Here is an 18,566-nt window from a genome sequence, read left to right on the forward strand (position 1 = left end):
GATCTGTCTACCTCCCTCTCTCTCTCTCCTTCTTTCTCTCCCTCCGTCCCTCCCTCTCTCTCTCCCTCTCTCTCTCCATCTCTCCCGCTTTCACTCCAAAATCAGTCTACCAGACGTTTCCAAATCTCAAACTTGGCCAACTACCAAAATGAGTCCATTTGCCATCTGTTTTATAGGTCCAACTACACACCAACTGCATGTGAACAATAAACAGCTGCTCTCTATTTGCACTATTCCTCTTAAATCCCTCCCTTCCTTACTTCCACCCTCCATCCCCTACCTCCCTTCCTTACTTCCTTACTTCCTTACTTCTTCACTCCATATGTGCCTTCATACCTCGATCCCATACCTCCCTTCCTCCATTCCATACCTCCCTTCCTCCATTCCATACCTCCCTTCCTCCATTCCATACCTCCCTTCCTCCATTCCATACCTCCCTTCCTCCATTCCATACCTCCCTTCTTCCATTCCATACCTCCCTCCCTCCCTCTATCCCATACCTCCCTCCCTCCCTCTATCCCATACCTCCCTCCCTCCCTACCTCCATCCCATACCTCCCTACCTCCCTCCCTCCATCTCATACCTCCCTTCCTCCCTCCATCTCATACCTCCCTCCCTCCCTACCTCCCTCCCTCCATCCCATACCTCCCTCCCTCCCTCCATCTCATACCTCCCTCCCTCCCTACCTCCCTCCCTCCATCCCATACCTCCCTCCCTCCCTCCATCCCTACCTCCCTCCCTCCATCCCGTACCTCCCTCCCTCCCTCCCTCCATCCCATACCTCCCTTCCTCCATCCCTACCTCACTCCATCCCACACCTCCCTCCCTTCCTTCCTTCTTCACTCCATCTGTCCCTCCCTCCCTTCCTCCATCCCTACCTCCTCCATCCCATACCTCCCTTCCTTACTTCCTTCCTTCTTCACTCCATCTGTCCCTTCCTCCCTCCCTCCATCCCCTACCTGCCTTCCTTACTTCCTTCCTTCTTCACTCCATCTGTCTCTTCCTACCTCCCTACCTCCATCCCCTACCTCCCTACCTCCATCCCCTACCTCCCTTCCTTCCTTCCTTACTTCCGTACTTCCTTCCTACTTCCTCCCTCCCTCCATCCCCTACCTCCCTTCCTTAATTCCTTCCTTCCTTCTTCACTCCATCTCTCTCTCTCTCTCTCTCTCTCTCTCTCTCTCTCACATCCCTCCCTCCCTTGCTCTCTCCCCCTCCCTCACTCTCTCCTTCTCTTTCTTTCTTTCTCTGTCTCTGTCTCTGTCTCTGTCTCTGTCTCTGTCTCTGTCTCTGTCTCTGTCTCTGTCTCTGTCTCTGTCTCTGTCTCTGTCTCTGTCTCTGTCTCTGTCTCTGTCTCTGTCTCTGTCTCTCTCTCTCTCTCTCTCTCCTCTCTCCTCTCTCCTCTCTCTCTCTCTCTCTCTCTCTCTCTCACTCTCTCTCTCTCTCTCTCTCTCTCTCTCTCTCTCTCTCTCTCTCTCTCTCTCTCTCTCTCTCTCTCTCTCTCTCTCTCTCTCTACAGATCCTAACTCAGGAGGACTGGAACAAGGTTCTCTATAATGGTATGGCCTCCACCACTCCTGTGGCCGCTCTCTACTTCATCGCCCTCATGACCTTTGGGAACTACGTCCTCTTCAACCTTTTGGTGGCCATCTTGGTTGAGGGCTTCCAGACTGAGGTGAACTAAGTAAACCAAATAACACACACACACAGGCACATAACGAGATGGGAACTAACACCTGGGCTGAGAGCTTGGACATTACATCTTCTATTCATCCACCTTGACTCTCACCTCTAAATCTGTTTTTCTCTAATTGTGCCACCTATTATTACTCTTCCTCACCTTCTCTCCTCCTCCTCTTTCTGACATGTGCTATTCATCAGTCTTCACCCTCTCTCCATCCCTCTCTCCATCCCTCTCTCTTTTCCCATATGAAAGGTTGTCATATCTAATGATTTTCCTTACGGTGATGTCATCCGTCATCAGGAAAATATGCTTACATCACAATGACATTCTTCTGCTCTCTCCTCCTCCTTTTTACATTCCTCCTTTTTGTTATCCCTCCCTCCCTTCTGCTCTTCGCCCATAAAACAAAAGACAAATCTCTCGCTCTCTGCATAGCCGCAATTCTTCTCTGACAGAGAGAGAGAGAGAGAGAGAGAGAGAGAGAGAGGTATACCGAGGGAGGGAAAGAGAGGGAAACATAGGATGATACAGAGAGAGAGAGAGACAGAGCAATGGAGAAACACAAAGAGATAGATAGGGAGACAGAGAAAGGATGAATGTATGTCTTTGTTGACAGTCAGATAACATAGTTCTCATCCCTACTGTGAGAGTGTGTCGCTTCAGAGCAGCTAGACATAGACTGTAATGGTTGTCTCGGCAGACAAAGTCGAAAAATGACAAATGCCTCTCTCGTTCTGTCTGTCTCTCTCCTTCTCTCTCTCTGACTTCTGACAGCACCTGTGCTTTGATCTCTTGTGGTCTTTGAAATAAGTTAGAACAGCTGAGAGGAGAGGAGAGGAGAGAAGAGGAGAGGAGAGGGGATGAGAGAGGAGAGGAGAGGAGAGGAGAGGAGAGGAGAGGAGAGGAGAGGAGAGGAGAGGAGAGGAGAGGAGAGGAGAGGAGAGGAGAGGAGAGGGGAGAGCAGACTCATATTTAAAAGACGGATTGATTGGTCTGCTTTCTGGTTATTAGTTGTTACAACAGTCTGCTTTCTGGTTATTAGTTGTTACAACAGTCTGCTTTCTGGTTATTAGTTGTTACAACAGTCTGCTTTCTGGTTATTAGTTGTTACAACAGTCTGCTTTCTAGGTCAGTTATCTGCATGTCATGGTGTTCAGAATTACACAGTCATGTTGAACATCTCCGTTATGAGCCCTCAATACCACCTGGCATCATTCAGGTCAGTTAGGAATGAATCAGGTATTATTTAAAGCCAGAGAGAAGCGACTGTGGCTATGGAATAAACACAGCTCTTAGCTGAATCATTTATGGACGACACATGGCAGCTGTAAAAGTTACCAGTACTTTTTATGTTACGTCTCTAGCAAGTCTTGTTTTTAAGTACCCTTGTAGCGAATGAACCTTTCAAGTATATTGAACAGTAAACTCCAGAACACCGAACATACTGTACCTCTCTGGTCAGACTGAATGGAATGGATTCACCTTACCCCTGACTCATCAGACAAGCTGTCATAGATAATCCTCACCTGGCAGACATAGAGAGAGAGACATACAGACAGAGACAGAGAGATAGGGAATGGAGAGAGGGGGAGGGAGAGAGTGAGACAAGGACCAGAGAGAGAGAGAAAGCAAAAGAGAGAGAGAGAGAGAGAGTCCATGAGCAGATGAGCTCTCACATTTTGCATCAGGTTTTTACATAAAGGTGGGTTTAGAGTTAGATGAACTTGGATTTTTCGGCTCCAAAACTCTAACCTGTTTTTGGACAAAATTAACTGGAAGGATTCCTACTACCAAAGATTCTTATTTCCAAGCCCAAAGAATGGTCCACCTCAACAACAGCTTCTCAACCAGATGCGGAGAGCTGGAGGTGGAGAGAGACATATCTGCCCTCTGGACTGTGGTGAGACAACATCAACAGGAGAAAGAACAGGGAGCAGGAGATGGACAGAGCACTAGAGGAAAGGATCATACTGCTGGAGGAGTTGGAGAATGGGATGGTGTGGGACAGAAAACCACCCATTAGATAGCTGGCCACCCCCACAGAGAAGTCACCCTGGACTTGAACAGCCTTTAAAACCAGGTACACCTATACAAGGCAGCAGTGCCCGCCTTCGCCCGGACCCTAAAGTACTCCACACTCAACCGCAGCCCCAACACCTCACACAGGAGCAACAGATCAACAGACACTTTCCCAGACCCCCCGGACCTACACATAGAGGACCCACGCCGAGAGGACCTACATCCAGACCACAGCTCCACCAGCCACATCCACACCCCAACCAATCAACCCCCCCACCCCATGCCCCCTCAGGTCAGACCTATGCCCCTCCTGCCCATCCCATGCCCCCTCACTCCCGCAAAGAGGTCCTCAACATGAAAGTCACACATATGCCCAGGCCATGAGCAGGTAAACAGGCCCAACCCCCCATCTTACACTAGCCCAAGCCAATAGCATGTACCAGATGCTCAGCAGGCTCTGCTCACACTTACTGGCCTGAAGCCAAACCACACGACTAACAACACTGGACACTTTATGGAACACAAAGTCTACACTAGCTCATCCTGGAACATCCAAGGCCTGAGGTCATCTACCTTTGACCTAAAGAGTAGGAACCTGGACTTCACCAAAGAAATTGGAAATACAAACATTGTCATCCTACAAGAAACATGGTATAGAGGAGATGGACCCACTGGTTGCCCTCTAGGTTAGAGAGAGCTGGTAGTCCCATCCACCAATCTACCAGGTGTGAAACAGGGAAGGGACTCAGGGGTATGCTATTTGGTATAGATCAGACATACAGTTGAAGTTAAAAGTTTACATAAACTTACGTTGGAATCATTAAGACTAGTTTTTCAACCACTCCACAAATTTCTTCTTAAGTAATTTTTCCAACAATTGTTCACAGACAGAATATTTCACCTATAATTTACTGTAACACAATCCCAGTGGGTCAGAAGTTTACATACACTAAGTTGACTGCGCCTTTAAACAGCTTGGAAAATTCCAGAAAATGAAGTCAAGGCTTTAGAAGGTTTTGATTGGCTAATTGACATCATTTGATTCAATTGGAGGTGTATCTATGGATGTATTTCAAGGCCTACCTTCAAACTCAGTGCCTCTTTGCTTGACATCATGGGAAAATCTAAAGAAATCAGCCAAGACCTCAGAAGAAAAAGTCTGGTTCATCCTTGGGAGCAATTTCCAAACGCCAGAAGGTACCACGTTCATCTGTACAAACAATAGTATGCAAGTATAAACACCATGGGACCACGCAGCCGGCATACCGCTCAGGAAGGAGACGCGTTCTGTCTCCTGCAGATGAACGTACTTGTGACCTTGTGAAGATACTGGAGGAAACAGGTACAAAAGTATCTATATCCACAGTAAAACAAGTCCTATATCGACATAACCTGAAAGGCCGCTGAGCAAGGAAGAAGCCACTGCTCCAAATCCACCATAAAAAGCCAGACTACTGTTTGCAACTGCACATGGGGACAAAGATCGTACTTTTTGTAGAAATGTCGTCTGGTCTGATGAAACAAAAATATAACCTTTTGGCCATAATGACCATCATTATGTTTGGAGGAAAAAGGAGGAGGCTTGCAAGCCTAAGAACACCATCCCAACCGTGAAGAACGGGGGTGGGAGCATCATGTTGTGGGGGTGCTTTGCTGCAGGAGGGACTTGTGCACTTCACAAAATATATGTGGATATATTGGAGCAACATCTCAAGACATCAGTCAGGAAGTTAAAGATTGGTCGCAAATGGGTCTTCCAAATGGACAATGACCCCAAGCATACTTCCAAAGTTGTGGCAAAATGGCTTAAGAACAACAAAGTCAATGTATTGGGAGTGGCCATCACAAAGCCCTGACCTCAATCCTGTAGAAAATTTGTGGGCAGAACTGAAACAGTGTGAGCAAGGAGGACTACAAACCTGACTAAGTTACACCTAATCTGTCAGGAAGAATGGGCCAAAATTCACCCAACTTATTGTGGGAAGCTTGTGGAAGGCTACCCGAAACGTTTGACCCAAGTTAAACAATTTGAAGGCAATGCTACCAAATACTGATTGAGTGTATGTAAACTTCTGACCCACTGGGAATATGATGAAAGGAAAAAAAGCTGAAATAAATTATTCTCTCTGACATTTCACATTCTTAAAGTAAAGTGGTGATCCTAACTGACCTAAGACAGGGAATTTTTACTAGGATTAAATGTCAGGAATTGTGAAAAACTGAATTCATGTGTATTAGGCTAAGGTGTATGTACACTTCCGACTTCAACTGTAAGTCACTCTATTAAATTAGTCAAAACAGGAACATTTTACATTTGGCTAGAAATTCAAAAGGAACTGATCTCAATAGAGAAAAATGATCCCCCCACTAGAATCCTCATATTTTAATGAAGACAGCATCTCCATCCTGGATGGGGAAATCAATTATTTCCAGGGCCAGTGACATGTTCTAGTTTGTGGTGACCTAAATGCCAGACCTGGATAGGAACCTGAGACCCTCAGCACACAGGGGGACAAACACCTACCTGGAGGTGACAGCATTCCCTCCCCCATATGCCCCCCTAGGCACAACTACGACAACATAACCAACAGAAACGGGTCACAACTCCTGCAGCTCTGTTGCATGCTGGATATGTACATAGTCAATGGTAGGCTTCGAGGGGACTCCTATGGTAGGTACACCTATAGCACATCTCTTTGCAGTAGTACTGTAGACTTCTTTATCACTGACCTCAACCCAGAGTCTCTCAGAGTGTTCACAGTCAGTCCACTGACACCCCTATCAGATCTCAGCAAAATCACAGTCTACTTGAACAGAGCAATACTCAATCATGAGGCATCAAAGCCAAAGGAACTGAATAATATTAAGAAATGCTATAGATGGAAGGAAAGTAGTGTGGAAATCTACCATGATGCAATTAGGCAACAACAAATTCAATCCCTTTTAGACAACTTCCTGGACAAAACATTCCACTGTGATAGTGAAGGTGTAAACTTGGCAGTAGAAAACATAAACAGTATACTTGACCTCTCAGCTTCCCTGTCAAATCTAAAACTTTCTAACAGAAAACCGAAGAAAATGAACAACAATGACAAATGGTTTGATGAAGAATGCAAAAACCTAAGAAAGAAATTGAGAAACCTATCTGACCAAAACATAGAGACCCTGAAAACCTGAGTCTACGCCTTCACTACGCCTTGGTGAATCACTAACACAATACAGAAATACACTCTGGAAAACAAAGGAACAGCACGTCAGAAATCATCTCAACGTAATTGAAGAATCCATAGACTCTAAACACTTCTGGGAAAATTGGAAAACACTAAACAAACAACAACCCGACCAGTTATCTACCCAAAATGAAGGTGTATGGGTAACCACTTCTCCAATCTTGCTGGCCCTATAACTAAGAACTAACAGAAAAGCATATACATGATCAAATAGAAATCTTAGAATAAGCTATTAAAGTCTACCAGAACCCACTTGATTATTTTAACCAGTGTGCTGAGAGTCGGGAAGCAAGTACAGGGAGTGTTTTAATAAATAAACAAAACAATAAACACCAAGATTTGGAACCAAGGACTGATCACCCTAATCCACAAAAGTGGAGACAAATTTGACCCCACTAACTGTCGTGGGATATGCGTCAACAGCAACATTGGGAAACTCCTCTGCATTATCATTAACAGCAGACTAGTTAATTTCCTCAGTGAAAACAATGTAATGAGAGAATGTCAAATTTCCTTTTCGGAAATTACCGTACAACAGACCACGTATTCATTCACCTTGCACAGCCTAATTGACAAACAAACAAACTAAAACAAAGGCAAAATCTTCTCATGATTTGTTGATTTCAAAAAAGCCTTTGGCTCAATTTGGCATGAGGGTCTTCTATACAAATTGATGGAAAGCGGTGTTGTGGGAACAACTTACAACATCATAAAATCTGTCTACACAAACAAAAAATGTGTGGTTAAAATTGGCAAAAAACACACATTTCTTTCCACATGTCCATGGGGTGAGACAGGAATGCAGCTTAAGCCCCACCTTCTTCAACATATACTGTATATCAATGAATAGGAGAGGGCTCTAGAACAGTCTGCAACACCCAGCCTCACCCTACTAGAATCTGAGGTCAAATGTCTACTGTTTGCTGGTGATCTGGTGCTTCTGTCACCAACCAAGGAGGGCCAACATATGCACCTAGATCTTCTGCACAAATTCTGTCAGACCTGGGCCCTCACAGTAAATCTCAGTAAGACCAAAATAATGGTGTTCCAAAAAAGGTCCAGATGTCAGGACCACAAATACAAATTCCATCTAGACACTGTTGCCCTAGAACACACAAACACTATACATACCTCGGCCTAAACATCAGTGCCAGAGGTGACTTCCACAAAGCTGTGAACGATCTGAGAGACAAAGCAAGAAGGGACTTCTATGCCATCAAAAGGAACATAAAATTTGACGTACCAATTAGGATCTGGCTAAAAATACTTGAATCATTAACCTGTCTAGGATCAGCGTGGCGCTAGCGGCACACCCCCCCCCCCCCCACTGAAAAACCAGTGCCGCGAAATTCCAAAAAAAATTTTTTTTTAAATATTTAACTTTCACACATTAAAGTCCAATACAGCTAATGAAAGACACAGATCTTGTGAATCCAGTCAACATTTCCGATTTTTAAAATGTTTTACAGGGAAGACACAATATGTAAAGATGTACATCTATTACCTAAAAACACATTAGCATAATCCACCATCTTTTATTTGTCCACCAACACCAGTAGCCATCACCAATTCGGCTAAACTAAGATATTTATAGCCCCTAACCAACAAAAAAACTCATTAGATGACAGTCTGATAACATATTTATGGTATGGGATAGGTTTTGTTAGAAAAAAGTGCATATTTCAGGTAGATGGCATAGTTTACAATTGCACCCACCATCACAAATGGACTAGAATAATTACAATGAGCAACGTGTTTACCTAACTACTAATCATCAAACATTTCGTAAAAATACACAGCATACACGAATCGAAAGACACAGATCCTGTGAATACAGACAATATTTCAGATTTTCTAAGTGTCTTACAGCGAAAACACAATAAATCGTTATATTAGCTTAGCACATAGCAATTAGCAGCCCAGCATTGATTCTAGCCAAAGTGAGCGATAAAAGTCAACATCGCCAAAAGATATTAATTTTTTCACTAACCTTCTCAGAATTCTTCCGATGACACTCCTGTAACATCACATTACAACATGCATATACAGTTTGATCGAAAATGTTTATATTTAGCCACCAAAATCATGGTTAGACAATGTGAAATGTAGACAAGCTGGTAAAGAAAAAGTCCTTGCGCCAGTTAGACAGTGATCTACTCTTATACATAAATACTCATAAACGTGACTAAAAAATATAGGGTGGACAGGGATTGATAGACAATTTAATTCTTAATACAATTGCGTTATTACATTTTTTAATTTATCCTTACTTTTCAATACAGTTTGCGCCAAGCGAAGCTACGTCAAAAAACATGGCGTCCTAAGCCACTAAAATGTTTCGACAGAAACACGATTTATCATAATAAAAATGTCCTACCTTGAGCTGTTCTTCCATCAGTATCTTGGGCAAAGGATCCTTTCTTGGGAGAAATCGTCTTTTGGTGGAAAGCTGTCCTCTTGCCATGTGGAAATGTCAACTGCGTTCGGGATGAAACTGAAAAGCGTGCCGAACTTTTCACATCGTTGCAAAAATAAATGTCCCAAAATCGCACTAAACGGATATAAATTGCTATAAAACGCTTTAAATTAACTACTTTATGATGTTTTTAACCTGTCTAGGATCAGCGTGGCGCTAGCGGCACACCCCCCCCCCCCCCACTGAAAAACCAGTGCCGCGAAATTCAAAAAAAATATTTTTTTTAAATATTTAACTTTCACACATTAAAGTCCAATACAGCTAATGAAAGACACAGATCTTGTGAATCCAGTCAACATTTCCGATTTTTAAAATGTTTTACAGGGAAGACACAATATGTAAAGATGTACATCTATTACCTAAAAACACATTAGCATAATCCACCATCTTTTATTTGTCCACCAACACCAGTAGCCATCACCAATTCGGCTAAACTAAGATATTTATAGCCCCTAACCAACAAAAAAACTCATTAGATGACAGTCTGATAACATATTTATGGTATGGGATAGGTTTTGTTAGAAAAAAGTGCATATTTCAGGTAGATGGCATAGTTTACAATTGCACCCACCATCACAAATGGACTAGAATAATTACAATGAGCAACGTGTTTACCTAACTACTAATCATCAAACATTTCGTAAAAATACACAGCATACACGAATCGAAAGACACAGATCCTGTGAATACAGACAATATTTCAGATTTTCTAAGTGTCTTACAGCGAAAACACAATAAATCGTTATATTAGCTTAGCACATAGCAATTAGCAGCCCAGCATTGATTCTAGCCAAAGTGAGCGATAAAAGTCAACATCGCCAAAAGATATTAATTTTTTCACTAACCTTCTCAGAATTCTTCCGATGACACTCCTGTAACATCACATTACAACATGCATATACAGTTTGATCGAAAATGTTTATATTTAGCCACCAAAATCATGGTTAGACAATGTAAAATGTAGACAAGCTGGTAAAGAAAAAGTCCTTGCGCCACTTAGACAGTGATCTACTCTTATACATAAATACTCATAAACGTGACTAAAAAATATAGGGTGGACAGGGATTGATAGACAATTTAATTCTTAATACAATTGCGTTATTACATTTTTTAATTTATCCTTACTTTTCAATACAGTTTGCGCCAAGCGAAGCTACGTCAAAAAACATGGCGTCCTAAGCCACTAAAATGTTTCGACAGAAACACGATTTATCATAATAAAAATGTCCTACCTTGAGCTGTTCTTCCATCAGTATCTTGGGCAAAGGATCCTTTCTTGGGAGAAATCGTCTTTTGGTGGAAAGCTGTCCTCTTGCCATGTGGAAATGTCAACTGCGTTCGGGATGAACTGAAAAGCGTGCCCAACTTTTCACATCGTTGCAAAAATAAATGTCCCAAAATCGCACTAAACGGATATAAATTGCTATAAAACGCTTTAAATTAACTACCTTATGATGTTTTTAACTCCTATAACGAGTGAAAAGATGACCGGAGAAATATAACAGGCTAAACTAACGCTTGGAACAGGTGCGCGCCGGTGTCCTCTAGGCTCATGACGCAGCTCCCAAAGAATGACTAGCTTCAGGGTTTTTTCATTTGTAGGGCCTGTGAACGCGCAATCGACCCCGTTGGAATCGTCATCACGTAAAGGCATCCAGGGGAAGACGTAAGAAGTGTCCGTATAGTCATAGCAACGACAGTGCCCTTTTAACTGACTTCAGAAGAGTGGCCAACATTTCTCAAATCTGACTCCATGTCAGGGAAATTGCTGTAGAATGGGCTCTGTTCCACTTAGAGACAAAATTTCAACTCCTATAGAAACTATAGACTGTTTTCTATCCAATAATAATAATAATATGCATATTGTACGATCAAGGATTTTGTGGGAAGCCGTTTAAAAAATTAGCCAAATTAGCATAAATAGTCTAAACAGCGCCCCCATCCCCAACAGGTTAACTCCTATAACGAGTGAAAAGATGACCGGAGAAATATAACAGGCTAAACTAACGCTTGGAACAGGTGCGCGCCGGTGTCCTCTAGGCTCATGACGCAGCTCCCAAAGAATGACTATCTTCAGGGTTTTTTCATTTGTAGGGCCTGTGAACGCGCAATCGACCCCGTTGGAATCGTCATCACGTAAAGGCATCCAGGGGAAGACGTAAGAAGTGTCCGTATAGTCATAGCAACGACAGTGCCCTTTTAACTGACTTCAGAAAAGTGGCCAACATTTCTCAAATCTGACTCCATGTCAGGGAAATTGCTGTAGAATGGGCTCTGTTCCACTTAGAGACAAAATTTCAACTCCTATAGAAACTATAGACTGTTTTCTATCCAATAATAATAATAATATGCATATTGTACGATCAAGGATTTTGTGGGAAGCCGTTTAAAAAATTAGCCAAATTAGCATAAATAGTCTAAACAGCGCCCCCATCCCCAACAGGTTAATAGAACCCATTGTCTTTATGGTTGTGAGGTCTGAGGTCCGCTGACCAACCAAGAACTCAAAAATGGGACAAACACCAAATTAAGACTCTGCATAAAGAATTCTGCAAAGATGTCCTTTGTGTACAACCTAAAATAGCAAATAATGCATGCAGTGCAGAATTCGGCCGATACCCGCAAATTATCAAAATCCAGAAAAGAGCCGTTAAATTCTACAACCACCTAAAAGGACCTGATTCCCAAACCTTCCATAACAAAGCCATCACCTACAGAAAGATGAACCTAGAAAAGAGTCCCTTAAGCAAGCTGGTCTTGAGCCTCTGTTCACAAACATAAACACACCCCACAGAGCCCCAGGACAGCAACACAATTAGACCCAAAGAGATATTTACTTGATACATTGGAAAGAAATAACAAAATAAATGTGCGAACTAGAATGCTATTTGGCACTAAACAGAGAATCACAGTGGCAGAATACCTGACCACTGTGACTGACCCCAAATTAAGGAAATCTTTGACTATGTTCAGACTCAGTGAGCATTGCCTTGCTGTTGAGAAAGGCCGCCGTAGGCAGACATGGCTCTCAAGAGAAGACAGACTATGTGCACACTGCCCACAAAATGAGGTGGAAACTGAGCTGCACTTCCTAACCTCCTGCCCAATGTATGACCATATTAGAGACACATTTTTCCCTCAGATTACACAGATCCACAAACATTTGTAAACAAACCCAAACCCAATTAACTCCATATCTACTGGGTGAAATACCACAGTGTGCCATCACTGCAGTAAGATGTGTGACCTGTTGCCAAAAGAAAAGTGCAACCAGTGAAGAACAAACACCATTGTAAATACAACCCATATTTATGTTTATAACATATTTTTCCCATGCCAGTAAAGCCCTTTGAATTGAATTGAATTAAGAGGGAGAGACTAGAGAGAGGGAGAGAGAGGGAGAGAGAGAGAGACAGAGAGAGAGAGAGAGACAGAGAGACAGAGAAAAATAGCGGGACAGATAGAGAGTGATCTAGAGAGAGTGCACAGCGATTTCAGACAGTGATTGCTGAACTCATAGATTTATAGATAATGTGGGAGGCCTCTGGCCTTTGACAAACCAGTCAGGATGACTACTAAAGACCTGGCACACATCTAGAATGAGATGTATTATTAGCTCACCAAGATAAACTCCACTTTACCACACACACAGAGACAGACAGACAGACACCATCTCCCCAATCTTGAGGTCTGATGTTGAAAATGTTATTAAGCTAAGTTAGCCTAGACTTCCCCTCCTCCTCTCTTCCTCTCCTCTCTTCCTCTCCTCCTCTCTTTCCCTCCTCTCTTCTCCTCCTCTGTTTTCCTCCTCTCTTCCCTCCTCTCTTCCTCTCCTCCTATCTTCCCCTCCCCACTTACCTCCCTCCTCTCCTTCTCTTTTCCTCTCCTTCTCCTCTCCTCTTCCTCTCATTCTCATCTCCTTCTCCTCTTTTCTTCTCCTCCTATTCTCCTCTTCTCCTCCTCTGGTTCTTTCCTCCTGTCCTCACAATTCATTTGAAAGCTGTTTGCTCAATTCCTTCACAATTGTTTTCTAACATCCTTCTCACAGTTTATTTTTAGTCGGCCGAACTTTGCAGTGAGTCAGGGTTGCTAGGTAACGATAGGTTGAATGATGTGAGTTGGGATGAGAGATGTTTGGTTCTGGGGCCATGCCCTGGTATGAACACACTACACACCATACTGTACTGTACTGAATGATGCCCAGCTTCCCAGCTGTAGACTCTGTTACAGTGTTGCTATGCTGTGTACCCTCCACCTATGACTGATAAGTGACTGAAGAACTTACGGTATAACTTATGAAGTTATAACTCATGGCTGAAATGCATATGATTGGCCCAAAGACATTATGCTGTCACATTGAGCTGTGTTGCTGTGTGTTATTGCAACTTGGCTGCATTCTGCTATGATTGGCGGTTGAGCATCTCTTCTGTGTGAAAGGATTTATATTCTGTGCGTCTTTAGCATGATACAGAATATATACATTATCTGCCTGGTCAACCTAATTCTCTTTCTGCTTTGGTTGTTGCTATGGTGCCTCTCCTCTCTATTCATCCTTCCTTTCTCTCACTCTTTTACTCATTCTCTCTCTTTATCTCTCTCTTTCTATGTTCCTCTCTCTCACACCTTTTCTCTCCACCTCGCTTTCTCCCTCCATTTCTCCTTCTCTCTATCCTTCTCTCTCTCTCTCTGTCTTCCCCTCCTTCCCTTCCTGCGGTAAAACATCACACACTTCCCCTTTAGGAAGTGCCCACGAGAGAGGACTTGCATGTCCAGTTGAGCCTAGATCAACTGCCTTTAGGCTCAAGGGTATGTACTGCAATGTGCTCCCACCTCTTCACACTCTCTTTCTCTCTCTCTCCCCCCCACCCTCTCTCTCTCTCTCTCCCCCCCCTCTCTCTCTCTCTCTCCCCCCTCTCTCTCTCCCCCCTCTCTCTCTCTCTCTCTCTCTCTCTCCCCCCTCTCTCTCTCCCCCTCTCTTGCGCTCTCTCCCTCTCAGGCTCCGCCTGTCTCTCTACCCTCCACAACCCCGCTGCACGATGCCACGGCTGTTGAGACTAACCAGGTTGACAGTGTGTGTGTTCAATGTTTGTGTGTGTTCAGTTGTTGTGTGTGTGTTCACTGTCTTAACTGTAGTATCAGACGGTTGATCAGTAGTTGGTTGTTTTTATGTTGGAAAGCAGATCCTCACAGATGTCTCTCTCTTCAGGTCCATTGGTTCCTTCCATTAGCGGTGCAAACAAACAAACGCACTAGAAACATGCCTAGAGTAGCCAAACGAATGCTAACGCACTACAGTAGAAATGTCCCTAAAGCCTCTCGGTGTAAACATTACCGCCTCAGAAACCCGGATCCGGGATCACCCCCCACCCCCCCCACACTGATTAGCATCGCTAGCATAGCGTCACGTTTAAATAGTAGCATCTAAATATCATTAAATCACAAGTCCAAGACACCAAATGAAAGATACAGATCTTGTGAATAAAGCCACCATTTCAGATTTTTTAAATGTTTTACAGGGAAGACAAAATATGTAAATCTATTAGCTAACCATGTTAGCAAAAGACACCATTTTTCTTTGTCCACCATTTTTTCTCTCCACCAGTAGCTATCACCAATTCGGCTAAACTAAGATATTGATAGCCACTAACCAAGAAAAAAACTCATCAGATGACAGTCTGATAACATATTTATGGTATAGGATAGGTTTTGTTAGAAAAATGTGCATATTTCAGGTATAAATCATAGTTTGCCATTGCAGCCACCATCACAAATCTCACCAAAGCGACTAGAATTACTACAGAGAGCAACTTGTATTACCAATTTACTCATCATAAAACATTTCTTAAAAATACACAGCACATAGCAATGGAAAGACACAGATCTTGTGAATTCAGACAACATTTCAGATTTTCTAAGTGTTTTACGGCGAAAACACAATAAATCGTTATATTAGCATACCACATATGCAAACGTTACCCGAGCACTGATTCAAGCCAAAGAGAGCGATATCGTAATCATCGCCAAAATATATAAATTTTTTCACTAACCTTCTCAGAATTCTTCAGATGACACTCCTGTAACATCATATTACACAATCCATATAGAGTTTGATCGAAAATGTGCATATTTAGCGGCACAAATCGTGCTTATACAATGGAAATAGTGTTCAACTACTCAAGCAATCTGCCCGGCGCCATTTTGAAAATACAAATATTTTTATCAAAAACTATTCATAAACTTGACTAAAAAAATACAGGTTGGACATGAAATGAAAGATGCATTAGTTATTAATGCAACCGCTGAGTTAGATTTTTAAAATTAACGTTACTAGACATACAGTGTGTGTTACAGCCAGACTAGTGCTGCAATAATCGCGTCACTAATCGCCATTATGGAGTTTACATTTTTCCACATAAAAACGGAATAACATCATAAATAGCCCCTACTTTTCGACGAGCTTCCATCAGAATCTTGGCATGGTGGTCCTTTGTCCAAAAGAATCGTTGCTTGGTTGTAAAACGTTGCATTCAACTTCTGATATAGCAGCTAACAATAGCTAACAATAGCTATTTTGCCCCAACGTGTCCAAATCCTCAAGGCGCAATACTGAGGAAATTCCGAAAAATAGTAATATACTCGCATAATCTGATATAACTCGGTTTAAAATAGCTTCGTTATGATGCTTCTAACACCTATATCTAATTAAATTACAGGCGGATACATCTAACGTTGATAATTGAGCATTTGAAATTGGCATCCTGAGGTCCCTCTCTGCGCAATGCTCAGCTTCGAAAGGAAGGCTACCCTCACTCCTTGGCCTTTTATAACCTCTGAGAGCTACGTAGCAAGCCCATTCCACTTCTCATTGGTTACTGACATCCAGGGGAAGGCGGGTGCAGTTCATGTCGTTCCATAGGATACACACAGACTTTTAAAACTGATCTGAAACCAGAGCTTCGCTCTCAGACCATCGCAGTACCTGTCATGGATTTCGCTGTAGAAAGAGTTCTGGGTCACCCACAGACATAATTCCAACGGTTTATGAAACTAGAGAGTGTTTTCTATCCAATATAATTAATAATATGCATATTGTACGAGCAAGAATTGAGCACGAGGCAGTTTAATTTGGCGACACCCAGAAAAAAAAAATGCTAACAGCTCCCCCTATTGACAAAAGGTTTTAAGGACTATGAAGAGACATCAGCACAGTCATTTAGAGCCAACAGGACAACTTTAGAATAACAGGGATACAGTTAACCCTGGGAGAGGGATTTCAAGGAGAGTCTGCTCTGTGTGGTCTGTAGTAGTTAACCCTGTAGTTATGTGTGGATATGCCTGCCCTGTCCTGTGCAGTTGCTGTATTTCTATCTGTTTATGAGTAACGGAGGTGGTTCGGTGAACATGCCGATTTGCGTTAGCACCCAGAGCTAATGCCTTGGCTTTAGCGCAGTGGGCTAACACAGTCTCGAGTCAGGCAGGCAGCTGATCGAAACCTGGTTGTCACATCTGCATCTGAGGCCATGGAAGCAACGGTGCGACACTACCAGAGATCGTTAGAGATGTTGTCAGTGACTGCATCTACATTCCTACAAACACACTCTCCCATCCAAAACACATGCACACATTTCTCCATTCACACCTTTAGAGTGGCCTCATTGACATTATCTTGTGAGAAATGTATTGTTTTCTATTAGGCAATATTAGCATCAGTCCGTCCCTCCAGAGCCAGGTTTGTGGTCAGGCTGTTCTATGGCTCCCTCCCTCCCTCCCTCCCTCCCTCTCCCTACTGTCTGCCTACATTGTCCTGCCCGTTTGGAAACAAGCTCAGTTCTCTCCGTCTCCTCTTTCGCTGCTCCTGATCGACTCCCAGTAGAATAGTGTTCCTGGTCCATGTTCCTTCTTCTTGTGGTTTTCAAATAAAATGTCCTCCTTGGAACAGCGTGTTAAATGTCTTGTTAAAATAATACAGATGAATGATCAGGTCAACCAAAGGACAACAACTTAGCTCGGTCCAATCAATAAATATATTATTAATTCATGCATGAATTCATGAATTCATTCATTTGTTCATTATTAGATCAGTACATTCCGTTTCAGATTTAAAATGTTTCCAGCTGTGAACAGCGACATGAGGATCAGCAGCCGGAATGACTATCCGCCTGTTCAGACTGCTGCTACTGTGACAGACTGGTCAATAGTAGACAGAGTAGAAGCAGAGCAGAGCTTCGTTTGATTCTAACAGTCAGCTTTAACACGTATCACATCACTGGAGCCTGGGCTGAACAATTCAGAGTATCAGACACACTGCCATCTCAGACAACACAGACCTGCCAAGTAGGCAGCAACCAGCCCTAAACCATAAGGTCTGAGCCCCATTTGTGATCAGTAATCTGGAAAGAGTTTCAGCTCTGCCTGCCCTAGGTGAGCTGACTAGTTATCTTATGCATAGGCAGCTTAGGGTTGAACCTTTACCCTGTATCTCAAAATGGCCACTTTATGGTCAAACACTGACAGTCATCTTACGAGTTCAACCTCATTCCTCTTCCCCAGAAAGGTGATATGCGAGTCAGGCTGGACCCGGGGTCACAGACATGGTCCCAACCAAGGCCCCGGCTATGGTCCTGGCTGCATCCACATAGGACGCCCCAGCTAGGGTCCCTTCCATACAGGCCTTACTGGGCTGTCCCTCTCTCTACAGTGGTCTCAGGGGTCCGGGAGACTCAGCTGGGCCCCTGGCCTAGTGTTGGGCCCACCGTGAGTACCACACACATCTCATACACACACATACAGAACAACACACACACCCAGGCACTATGTGTCACACTCTGTCACACTAGAGGAATGGAGCTGAACCCTCCCCCCTTTCCCTCCCTGGGGAGGAGTCTGGGTACCCACAATGCCCACCGTGAGTTGTTAGAAGTGTACTCCAGCCCAAACCACAAAGTATACCCTCCACCCCCTGAGCCTACTCAGTTTCCAATGGGGAGGGGAGGAGTCTGGGGACCCACAATGCTTTGTGTGCCCACCATGAGTTGTTAGACGTGTACTCCAGCCCAAATCACTAAATAGCCACCCCCCCCCCACAATGCTTTGTGCTGAGGCTCTGATGAGCTTGTCCTGTCACATCTGTTTTATTAATTGGTGTGTTTGTTGGTCA

The 18,566-nt window shown here is 43.4% G+C and overlaps 1 protein-coding gene across 1 annotated transcript in view; it reads left to right on the plus strand.

The window, feature by feature from the left end:
- Window positions 1–18,566, plus strand: part of LOC129852889 (voltage-dependent T-type calcium channel subunit alpha-1G-like) — a 166,709-nt gene that overhangs the window by 58,973 nt on the left and 89,170 nt on the right. The window contains exons 10-11 of the mRNA XM_055918878.1: window positions 1,520–1,675; window positions 14,406–14,471. Of these exons, the coding sequence (XP_055774853.1) occupies window positions 1,520–1,675; window positions 14,406–14,471 (222 nt within the window). The remainder of the gene's footprint in view (window positions 1–1,519; window positions 1,676–14,405; window positions 14,472–18,566) is intronic.

Source organism: Salvelinus fontinalis, chromosome 1 (assembly GCF_029448725.1).
Source record: "Salvelinus fontinalis isolate EN_2023a chromosome 1, ASM2944872v1, whole genome shotgun sequence".
NCBI classification, from domain to species: Eukaryota; Metazoa; Chordata; class Actinopteri; order Salmoniformes; family Salmonidae; genus Salvelinus; species Salvelinus fontinalis.